The sequence below is a fragment of the Rhinolophus ferrumequinum genome, chromosome 19, assembly GCF_004115265.2.
Source record: "Rhinolophus ferrumequinum isolate MPI-CBG mRhiFer1 chromosome 19, mRhiFer1_v1.p, whole genome shotgun sequence".
NCBI classification, from domain to species: Eukaryota; Metazoa; Chordata; class Mammalia; order Chiroptera; family Rhinolophidae; genus Rhinolophus; species Rhinolophus ferrumequinum.
Genome location: NC_046302.1, coordinates 10,849,274 through 10,861,441, shown reverse-complemented (window position 1 = coordinate 10,861,441; position 12,168 = coordinate 10,849,274). Strand labels below are relative to the sequence as shown.

Sequence of the window (12,168 nt, the reverse complement as noted above, 5' to 3'; positions counted from 1 at the left end):
AAACTTCTGACAATATTCTGACAGTTTTCCAGAGGCACACTGAATGGGTATAGAAATAAATGATAGTGATCAGTGGTGCCTTTTAATAATTTACAATAGTGTGACACAATGCTGTTTCTTTTTAGGCCCTCATGACATTCTTCAATAAAGTCATTGCCAACGAATCAAAAAACCGAATGAGTATATGGAACATTTCTACTGTAATGGCACCAAACCTTTTCTTCAGTAGAAGCAAACATTCTGATTATGAAGAATTACTGTTAGCAAACACTGCAGCCCATATCATCCGCCTAATGCTTAAGTACCAGAAAATCTTGTGGAAGGTGAGTAACCATGCGGTGACTGTGACGTACTCCTTGGAAGTCAACCAGCAACCAGGAAACCTAAAGGCTCCATGAGCAAGCAATGCCCTTAGTCGCAGGGAGGAAATACGATGATAGAATCCCCGGTTGCAGGTGGCATCTTTATACGTTCTTTAAGGGCTCCTCCTGAGCACGTTCTCTCTTTTGAACAAGAATCCTAATAGGTGTTTTCTAATCTTCACAAGGACAAATGCCACAGTTCCTGGTTCCAGGATACTGAGTGGCCAGAAGGAGTTTCCTTAACTGAATACAGAATCTACTAGGAAGGTTTAATTCAAGTGTTTTCCTTCTAGTCAAGCTCTTTTTCTTCTCCAGGTTCCATCTTTCTTAATCACTCAAGTTAGAAGAATGAATGAAGCTACGATGTTGTTGAAGAAGCAGCTCCCAAGTGTCAAAAAGTTGCTAAGGAGGAAGACCATAGAACGAGAGGTAAAAACAAAGGAGGGTGCAAATATTGTCGCTACCCAGGTTTTTATTTCTCAAAATGAAGTATGAAGTAGCTTGTAATTTAGAACCCAAAATTTTATAGCCTCATAAAGTATCAGTCTTGTGACTATATAAACATTGTGGAAATGGTGTCCATCAAAGGGTAATATTTTATTGAATTATGTACTTTTTCGTTGAAGCTCTTGAAATATCTCTATCATGAAGATTATTTAATATTCTGTTCAGTTAAGTACTTAAGGCTAAAATGGTTCTCAAAAATGCTGAAAGTTGACATTTTTGTCCCTGTGAACTAAATTTAACATTCCAGTATTCAGTATATCTAATAAGTAGAAAGATTTCTTTCTTGACTAGATACTGAAAGAATATCTTATCCTCAAGTCGTCATTGCATTCCGAAGAATTTTTGTGTTCGCACAGTTGTTTGTGTGGAAGTATATAATGGAAACGTGTTTTAGAAGCATTATTTTTATTGCCTTAGTTTAATTTGAGAACGCTCATGGGTGTCAGGCATAGTATTTGACCTTGCGGAGGATGCAGAGATACATGAAATTCACTTTGCCCTTAAAGGAATTTACAACTAATGTGGGCGATAAATGTGTATAAGAGCAAGGAATATGCTTTAAATGCCAGATCAGTTGGGCAGGCCATGTGCCAGAACCATGCTGAGGAGAAAGAAATGTGCTCCAACGTGGGGAATTAGGGACAACTTCATGGAAGAAGTGGCATTTGAGCTGCATCTTGAAGGAAGGATAGCATTTTGAAGGGAGAAAGGAAAGTTCACCCAGGGAATGGACTAGTAATACCGAGGCAGAGGGGTATCACAATCATGATGAATGGCTGGCTGTCTTCCCTTACTGGTTATAGGCAAAGTGACTTCAGATCAAGTAGAACCATGCCATTTACTTGGAAAAAAAATTTTTTGATTTGTTTTGAGAGCAATTCACATAATAGAAAATTCACCATTTTAACTATTTTAAAAAGTACAATTCATTGTTTTTAGTATATTCAATGTCATGCAACCAGTACCACTATCTAATTCCAGAATATTTTCACCATCCCAAAAAGAAACCCTCTACCAATAAAGCACTCACTTCTCATTATCCCCACCCCACAGCCCCTGAAAAACACTGATATACTTTACTTTTGTCTCTACGGATTTACCTATTCTGAACATTTAATTTAAATGAAATTGTACAGTAGGTAGTCTTTTGTGTCTGATATCTTTCAATTATCTTAATGTTTTCAAGGTTCTTCCTTATTGTAGCATGCATTGTTACTTCATGTCGTCCCCTTTTTTTCATTTGATTTCATATCCCGCTTTTAAAAAATATATATTGAGATATAACACACATATTATACAATTCATCCATTTAAAATGTACAATTTAGTGGGTTTTAGTATATTCACAGATATGTGCAGCCAGTAACACAATTCTAGAACATTTGCATCATCTCAGAAGAAAAACCCACACCCTTTGGCCATCATCCCCTTAACCCTGCCTGCTCCATTTCCACCCACCAGCCCTAAGCAATAGGTAATCAACCTATTTGCTAATCTGGTTACTGTCTCTACAGAGTTCCCTATTCTGGACTTTTAATGAATGAAAATCATATAACGTGGGGTTTTTACGACTGGCATATTTTACTTCCCATTATATTTTCATGGTTCATCCAACTAGTAATATGTATCAGTACTTCTTTGTATGGTTGAATAATATTCCATTACATGAATACATTTCATATTGTTTATCCATTCATGCACTGATGGACATTTGGGTTTGGTATACCATTTAGCTATTATGAACAATGCTGTTATAAACATTCATATACAAGTTTTTTGTGACTATATGTTTTCAACTCTTTTGGGTGTATGCTGGGTCATATAGCAAACCCTGTGTGACTCGTGAGGATTGTCACTGTTTTCCAAAGCAGCTGCACAATTTTACATTCGCACTAGCAGTGTATGAGGATTCAGATTTCTCCATATCTTCACCAACACTTGGTGTTATCAGAATCTTTTATTCTAACCTCCTAGTGGGTACAAAGTAATTTCTCATTGTGGTTTTGATTTGTATTTCCCTGAAGACTTATGGTGCTGAGCATCTTTTCATGTGCTTATTGGCCATTCATATATCTTCCTTGGAGAAATGCCTATTTAGAACCTTCCCCATTTTTGTTTGGGTTAGTTGCCTTTTCATTATTAAGTTGTAAATGTTCGTCATGTATTCTAGATTCAGTTCCCTTATCAGATGTATAATTTGAAAATATTTTTTCTCATTCTAGGAGTTGTCTTTTCAATTTGTTGATTGTATCCCTTGACGCACAAAAGTTTTAAATTATGATGGAGTATAATTTATTCACTATTTCTTTTGTTCTCATGTTTTTGTTGTCATGTCTAAGAATCCTTTGTCAAATCCAAGATCATGAAGATTTTAACCCTATGTTTTCATCAAAGAATTTTATAGTTTTAGTTTTCATATTTATGTCTTTGTTCCATTTTGAGTTATTTTTGATATATGAGATGAGGTAGGGGTACAATTTCATTCTTTTGCATATGGTTATCCAGTTATCCCAGCACGATTTGATGAAAAGGCTGTTCTTTCCCCAGTAAATTGTCTTGGCACGCATCAAAAATTAATTGATGATCGATATTTAAGTTTATTTCTATATTCTTAATCTGTTCCATTGATCTATATGTCTATTCTTATGGCAGTACCACACTGTTTTGATTACTGTAGCTTTAAGTTTTGACATTGAAAAATGTGAGTATTCCAACTTTTAATCTTTCAAATAACTTTGATTGGGAGGGTCATGTATTTCTACATGTATTTTAGGATCAATTTTTCCATTTCTGTAAAAAAAAAAAAGGTACTTGGACTTTTCATAGGGACTATTGCCATCCTAATAATATTAAGTTTTCCAGTCCAAGAAAATGAGTTAACTTTCCATTTATTTAGGTTTTCTATAATTTTTTTCAATGTTTTATGGTTTTCAGTATATAATCTTACACTTCTTTGATCACATTTATTCCTAAGTATTTTTTATGCTATTATAAACTGAATTATTTTCTTAATTAATTTTTGGATGGTTACTTGTTAGTCTATGGAAATACAACTACATTTTATATATATTTGTCTTGTACCCTGCAATTTTGCTGAATTCATTTATTCTAAAAGGTTTGTTTTGTTTGTGTAGATTCTTTAACATTTTATACACACACACACAGACACACACACACACACACTCTGTGTGTGTGTGTGTGTGTATGTGGTATATTTTCTGTAAATAGAGATAATTTCCCTTCTTGCTTTCCACTCCAGATACCTTTTATTTCTTTTTCTTGCTTTATTGCCCTGGCTAGAACTTTCGGTAAAATATTAAGTGAGAAGGCAAAAGCAGAGATCCTTATCTTGTTCCTGATCTTAAGGGGAAAGGTTTCAGTCTTTCACCATTAAGTATGATGTTATATGTGAGTTTTTCATAGATTCCCATATAGTTTGAGAAAACTTTCTTGGTATTATTAGTTTCTTGAGTGTTTTTTTATCATGCTGATTTATGTCAAATGCTTTGTCTCCATATATTGAGATGATAATTGGGTTTGTTTCTTCATTCTATTAATATGGTGTTATATTGATTGATGTTTATATGTTGGACTAACCCTGCATTCTTGGGGAAAATCCTACTTGGATAAGGTGTGTAATCCTTTCATATGCTGCTGGACAGGTTGCTAGTATTTTGTTGAGGGTTTTTGCATTAACATTCATAAGAGATATTGGTTTATAGTTTTAATTTCTTGTCACGTCTTTGTCTGGCTTTGAAATCAGGGTAATATTGGCTTTATAGAATGAACCAGGAAGTGTTCCCTCTTCTCTTTTTTGAGAGTTTGAGACTGATTGGTGTTAATTCTTCTTTAAATGTGTGGTAGAATTCACTAATGAAACCATCCGATCCTGGACTTTTATTTGTAGGAATAATTTGTTTTAAAACTTTTATTTATTTGTAAGTGTTTTTTTTTTGAGGACCTATCAGCTCCAATTCAAGTGGTTGTTTCAATTTAGTTGTGGAGGGTGCAACTCACACTGGCCCATGTGGGGATCAAACCAGCAACCCTGGTGTTAAAAGTATCACACTCTAACGAACTGAGCTCACCAGCCACCCCTTGTAGGAATATTTTTTATTACTGACTCAATCTCTTCTTATGGCTCCATTCAGATTTTCTATTCTTGAATCAATATTGATAGTTTATGTTTTTAGGACTATTTCATCTAGTTTACCTAATTTGTTGGTATGCAAATTGCTCATAATATTCTCTTACATTCCTTTTTATTTCTGTAAGGTTGGCAGTAATATCCCTAATTATGTTCCTGATTAATAATTTGATTTTTTTCTTTTTTTCTTGGTCAGCTAGCTAAAGGTTTGTCAATTTTGTTAATGTTGTGGAAGAACCAACTTTTGTTTCATTAATTTTCTGTGTTGTTTTTCTAGTCTCTAGTCCTTATTAAAACTCTAGTCTTTATTGTTACCTTGTTTATGCTTGTTTTGAGTTTAGTTTGCCATTTTTTTGTTTCTTAAGGTGGAAGTTTATATTATTGATTTGAGATCTTTCTTTTCTTTTATTTTAATTAAAGTTTATTGGGTGACAATTGTTAGTAAAGTTACCTAGTTTTCAGGTATACAATTCTGTAATACATTATCTATACATCACATTGTTGTTCACTGCCAAGAATCAGTTCTCCTTCCATCACCATATATTTGATCCCCTTTACCCTCTTCTACCACTCCCCTCACCCCTTACCCTCCGGTAACCACTAAACTATTGTCTGTGTCTATGAGTTTTTGTTTTTCATTTATCTTGTTCTTTTGTTGTTTTCAGTTTATATCAGTGAAATCATGTGGTTCTCGACTTTTCCTGTCTGACTTATTTCGCTTAGCACACTGTGTTTCCCCGAAAATAAGACCTAGCCAGACAGTCAGCTCTAATGCATCTTTTGGAGCAAAAATTAACATAATACCCAGTCTTATTTTACTATACTATAAGACCTGGTCTTATATTATATAATAATTATAATTATAATGTTTATAATTATAATATTATATTATATAATAATTATATTATATTATAATAATTACATATTATTATAATATATTTATATATTATTATATTATATTATATAATATTATATTATATAATAATTATAATATAATATAAGACCGGGTCTCATATTAATATTTGCTCCAAAAGACGCATTAGAGCTAATGGTCTGGCTAGGTCTTATTTTCAGGGAAACGGTAATAATCTCAAGATCCATCCATGTTGTCTCAATTGGCACCATTTCATCTTTTCTTATTGTAGAATAGTATTCCATTGGGTATATATACCATATTGTCTTTATCCAATCATCAATGGAAGGATACTTTGGTTGTTTCCATGTCTTGGCCACCGTAAATAAAGCTTCAGTGAACATCGGAGCACATATATCTTTACAGATAAATGTTTTCAGATTTTTTGAGTAGATACCAAGGAGAGGGATTGCTGGGTGATATAGTAATTCTACTCTTAATTTTTTCAGGAACCTCCACACTGCCTTCCATAGCTGCTGCACCAATCTGCATCCCCACCAACAGTATATGAGGGTTCCTTTTTCTCCACAGCCGCTCCAACACTTGTCATTATTTGTCTTGTTGATGATAACCATTCTAACTGGTGTGAGGTGACATCTCATTGTGGTTTTTATTTGCATTTCTCTAATGATTAGTGATGTTGAACATTTTTTCGTACGTCTATTGGCCATTTTGTATGTCCTCTTTGGAGAAAAGTCTGTTAAGGTCCTCTGCTCATTTTTTAATTGGATCCTTTCTTTTTTTGTTGTTGAGTTTCTTATATATTTTGGATATTAGTTCCTTATCTGAGGCATTATTAGCAAACATCTTCTCCCATTCGGTTGGTTGCCTCTTTATTTTGTTAACGGTTTCTTCTGCTATGCAAAAGCTGTTTACTTTGGTATAGTTCCATTCATTTATTTTAGCTTTTACTTCCCTTGCCTTTGTAGTCAAATTCATAAAATCCTCTTTGAACCCAAGGTCCATAAGTTTAGTGCCTGTGTTTTTTTCTCATGTAGTTTGTTTCAGGTCTTATGTTTAGGTCTTTGATCCATTTTGAGTTAATTTTGGTACACAGCAATAGATAGTCCAGTTTCATTCTTTTTTTGCACGTGGCTTTCTAATCTCCCAGCCCCATTTATAGAAGAGGATGTCTTTTCTCCATTGTATGTTTTTGGCTTCTTTGTCAAAAATTATTTGTCCATGTTTATGTGGATTTAATTCTGGATTCTCAATTCTATTCCATTGGTCTGTGTGTTTGTTTTTCTGCCAATACAATACTGTTGTGATTATTGTGGCCCTATAGTACAAGCTGAAGTCAGGGAGTGTGATACCTCCAGCATTGTTCTTTTTTCTTAGGATAGCTTTGGCGATTCAGGATCTTTTGTGGTTCCATAGAAATCTGATGATTTTTTTGTTCTATATCTTTAAAAAATGCCATTGGGATTTTGATAGGGATTACATTAAATTTGTATATTGCTTTTCGTAATCTGGCCATTTTAACTATGTTGATTCTTCCAACCCATGAACACGGACTGTCTTTCCATTTCTTTGTGTCTTCTTCAATTTCTTTTAAAAATGTCATACATTATAACTTTCAGTATACAGGTGTTTCACATTCTTGGTTAAGTTTATTCAAAGATATTTTACTCTTTTTCTTGCAGTTGCAAAAGAAATTGTTTTTTGTTGTTTTTCTGAGATTTCATTATTAGTGTATAGGAATGCAATGGACTTTTGTACATTGATTTTGTAGCCAGCAACTTGACTGTATTTGATTATTGTTTCTAATAGCTTTTTGGTGAGTGTTTAGGGTTTTCTATATATAGTAAAATGTCATCTGCAAAAAATGACAGTTTAACTTCTTTATTCCAAATTTTGATGCCTTTTATTTCTTTGTCTTGCCTGATTGCTCTGGCTAGGACTTCCAATACTATGTTGAAAACCAGAGGTGATAGGGGACAGCCCTGTCATGTTCCTGAACATACAGCAAAGGGCTTCAGTTTTTTACCATTAATTGTGATATTAGCTGAGGGTTTGTCATATACAGCCTTTACTATGTTAAGGTATTTTCCTTCTATACCCATTCTATTACATGTTTTAATGATAAATGGACGTTGTATCTTGTCAAATGCTTTTTCTGCATCTATTGATATAGTCATATGATTTTTGTGCTTTATTTTGTTTATGTGATGTATCACATTGTTTGATTTGCGTAGGTTGAACCATCCTTGTGCCCTTGGGATGAACCCACTTGATCGTGATGTATAATCTTTTTAATGCGTTGTTGCATTCAATTTGCTAGAATTTTGTTTAGGATTTTTGCATCTGTATTCATCAGAGATATTGGTCTGTAATTTTCTTTTTTGTGTGTTATCCTTACCAGGGTTTGGTATCAGGGTAATGTTGGCCTCATAAAATGAGTTAGGGAGTATTGTATCTTCTTCAATTTTTTGGAAGAATTTGAGTAGGACAGGTATTAGATCCTCTTGGTAGGATTCACTAGTGAAGCCATCTGGTTCTGGAATTTTGCTTTGGGAAGGTTTCAGATGACTGATTCAATTTCCTTACTGTTGATCCATCTTTTTAGATTTTCCAATTCTTCGTGATTCAGTCTAAGAAGGCTATATGTTTCTAAAAACATGTCCAGTTCTTCTAGGTTATTGAATTTGGTGGGATATAGTCCTTCATAGTATTCTTGGATGATCCTTTGTATTTCTGTGGCATCCGTGGTAACTTCCCCTCTTTCATTTCTGATTTTGTTTATTTGTGTCTTTTCTCTTTTTATCTTAATGAGTCTAGCCAAGAGTTTGTGAATTTTATTAATCTTTTCAAAGAACCAGCTCTTTGTTGCATTAATTTTTCTATTGTCTTTTTGTTCTCTATTTCATTTAGTTCTGCTCTGATTTTTATCATTTCCTTTCTTTTTCTAGTTCTTTAAGGTATAATATGAAGTTATTTATCTGGGATTTTTTTTTCTTTCTTGAGATAGGCGAGTAATGATATAAATTTGCCTCTTAAAACTGCTTTCGCTGTGTCCCAAAAATTTTGGTAGGATGTATTTTCATTTTCATTTGTTTCTATGTATCTCTTGATCTCTCCTCTTATTTCTTCTTTGACCCAGTCATGCTTTAAAAATAGGTTGTTTAATCTCGACATGTTTGTGATTTTTCCTGCTTTCTTTTTGCAGTTGATGTCTAATTTCAAAGACTTGTGATCAGAGAATATGCTTGGTATGCTTTCAATCTTTTTAAATTTGCTGAAGCTTTTTTTATGTCGACAATGTTCCATGTCGACACTAGAAAAGAATGTATAGTCTGATGATGTTCTAGGTAAAATGCTCTATAAATGTCTATTATGTCCATTTCATCTAATGTGTCATTTAGGGCATTTATTTCTCTATTTTCTGTTGGGACGTTCTATCCATAGTTGTCAATGATGTATTTAGGTCCCCTACTATAATTGTGTTTCAGTCAATTTCTCCCTTTAGTTCTGTTTGTAGTTGCTTGGTATATTTCGGTGCTCCCTGATTGGGAGTATATATATTGATGACTGTTATGTCTTCTTGTTGTAAAGTCCCCTTTATCATTATGAAATGTCCATCTTTGTCTCTTGTTCCCTTTTGTATCCTGAAGTCTGTTTCATCTGATACTGGTATGGCTACACCTGATTTTCTCTGAATATTATTTGCTTGGAGTGTCAATTTCTACCATTTCACTTTGAGTCTATGTTTGTCCTTGTAGCTGAGATGTGTCTGTTGGAGGCAGCATATGGTCAAGTTAAGTTTTTTTATCCAATCTGCTATTGTATGCCTTTTTGTTGATGAATTCAGTCCATTTACATTTAGGGTGATATTATTGATATATGAGGATTTCCTATCATTCTATCTCTGGTTTTCTGGGAGGACGTTTTCTCCATTGTTTCTTTGCCTTTTTGTTGCTGTTTGTTTTTCAATGTGATGGTATTCTATGATTTTTCCCTCTGTTTCTTCTTTTTTTATGTTATATATTTCAGTTCTGGATCTTTTTTTTTTTTAGTGGTTACCATTAAGTTTATGTAAAAGAATGTTTCATATTTAGAGCATTGTATTTTCTTCAGCATGCTTCCCTTCTCCATTTCCTTGTGCCCATTCAGACCTTTACTATCTGCCCTTTTATGTTTCTGTAGTCATAAATTATCCCTATTTATGCTGTGTGTTAGTTTCTGCACTGCAGTAGCAAGTTGTCTTTCTCCCCTGTTTTTTTTTTTAAGTGTTTTTTTTCTTTTCTTCTCTACCCTGTATGTTAAGTTTCAGTGTATAGTGTCCTATTTGGTATAGGGGTTTCCAGTTCCTGCTTCTGTCTGTTTGTTTGTAATACTACTCATAGTTTGCAGTTTTTTTGTTTTTTTTGTTTCGTTGAATAACGTCCTTCAGTATTTCTTGTAGTGCAGGTCGTGTGTTAGAAAATTCTCTCAGCATCTGTATGTCTGGAAATGTCTTTATTCCTCCTTCATATCTAAGGGATATATTTGCTGGATATACTATTTTGGGCTCATAATTTCTCTGTTTCAATAGTATTTTTCTCTTTTGAAAAAATAGTCACTCTTTTTCAATGACTATTTGATTCCACTCCCTTCTGGCTTATAGACTTTTGCTGAAAAATCTGCTGTAAATCTAATGGGTTTTCCTTTGTAGGTTACTGTTTTCTTTTCCCTAGCTGCCTTGAGGATTCTTTGTTTGTCGTTAATTTTTGCCAGCCTCAATAAAATGTGCCTTGGAGAAGGCCTGTTCAGATTGAGGTAATTAGGTGTTCTATTTGCTTCTTGGATTCGAGGATCCAGTGCTTTCCACAAGTTTGGGGAGTTCTTATTGACTGTTTAAATATATTCTCAGTTTCCTTCTCCCTTTCTTCTCCTTCTGGCATGCCCATTATTCTTATATTGCTCTTTCTGATGGAGAAGTCTCTCTTCTCCATCTGTGTCATTTACAGATTTCTGTCTTCAATGTCACTGATTCTGTCCTCCACCTGGTTAGCTGTATTACCTAAACTGGCTATTTCATTCTTCATTTCTTTTATTGAGTCCTTAATGTCCAGAAATTCTATTTGGTTCTTTTTAAAAATTTCAATCACTTTGGTAAAATGTTCATTTTGTTCTTTGATTGTGTTTCTGAGTTCATTAAACAACCTCTCTGTGATTTCTTGCATCTCATTGAGTGTTTTAAGAACTGCAATCTTGAATTTCCTGTCATTTAAGTCACATATTTCCATGTCTTTAAGTTCATTTTCTGAAGACTTTTCATTTTCTTCTGAGCTGTCTTGTTACCTTGGTCATTTATGGCAAATAATGAGTTATTATTTATCTTCCTAGGCATCTACAGGAGTGGTTTCTGCAACAGGTTGAGAGGAAGAGGTCTTTCTTTTGCTTTCCAGTAGGTGTTGGTAGAATGTTTTATTTTTTCTCCAACTGCAGCCTTTTATTTTCTCTCATGCTGTAGTGCTATATTTTCTCTGCACTGTTCTGGCTTCTTGCACAATGGAAGGATTCCCTGAATGGTGGGCTTCTCCTCTGTGAGCAGGTTGCTTGCGTCTCAGGGCATCACCTCCCTGGGGGGATGTGTAGAGCTTCTGAAGTTATGAAGCTCTTCCTGCCCCAAAACAGGGCCTGTGTGTTTCAGCAGCTCTGTTTACCCCTGCAGAATTCTGCCCAGATAGATGGGGGCGGGGTGGATTATGAGAGGTGGCTGTGAGCAATGACAGCATCCACCAGCTCAGCCAATCCTGCACTGAAGGCTCCCTCCCCTTCGCAGGAACTAGTTGGACTGCGAGTCTGGCTGCGGGCTGCCATTTTCAGAACTGCAAATATTCAGTTATTTTGGTCTGACACTGCTCCATTCTGCTTCTAGCACTAGGAAGGTGGGGTGGGGAAGCTCTGGGAGGGTAGGGAGAGATTGGCTAGGCTCCGTGCCTATGCCGTCCATCCTCTGCTTGGCTGTGAGGGCTTAAACCCTTTTTCATCCTTCTTCCCTCAGTCCTTTCTCTGAGGTCTCTGCCGTGAGCATTGGGTTCAGATGTGTTATATGCTGATCCCTCAGGCGAGACTGTGGGCCATAAGGGTAGCGCTAGAGTGTGAATTCTTCACTCTAACACAACTGTGGTAGCTCTGGAATTCAGGGAGCTGGGAGCTTTGGTCTGCATCCTCGTGGCCCACGTCTCCAAACTTCCCCCTCGCCTCCTCCCGCTTGCCCAATTTGCCCATCTTTAGATGATTTTAATTGTGCTTCTC

At 35.0% G+C, this 12,168-nt stretch overlaps 1 protein-coding gene across 9 annotated transcripts in view; it reads left to right on the top strand.

The window, feature by feature from the left end:
• Window positions 1-12,168, top strand: part of ARHGAP28 (Rho GTPase activating protein 28) — a 191,781-nt gene that overhangs the window by 161,944 nt on the left and 17,669 nt on the right. For all 9 annotated transcript variants that reach the window (XM_033087885.1, XM_033087892.1, XM_033087890.1 and 6 more), the window contains 2 exons: window positions 126-323; window positions 678-791. In XM_033087885.1, coding sequence (XP_032943776.1) covers window positions 126-323; window positions 678-791 — 312 coding nt within the window. The remainder of the gene's footprint in view (window positions 1-125; window positions 324-677; window positions 792-12,168) is intronic.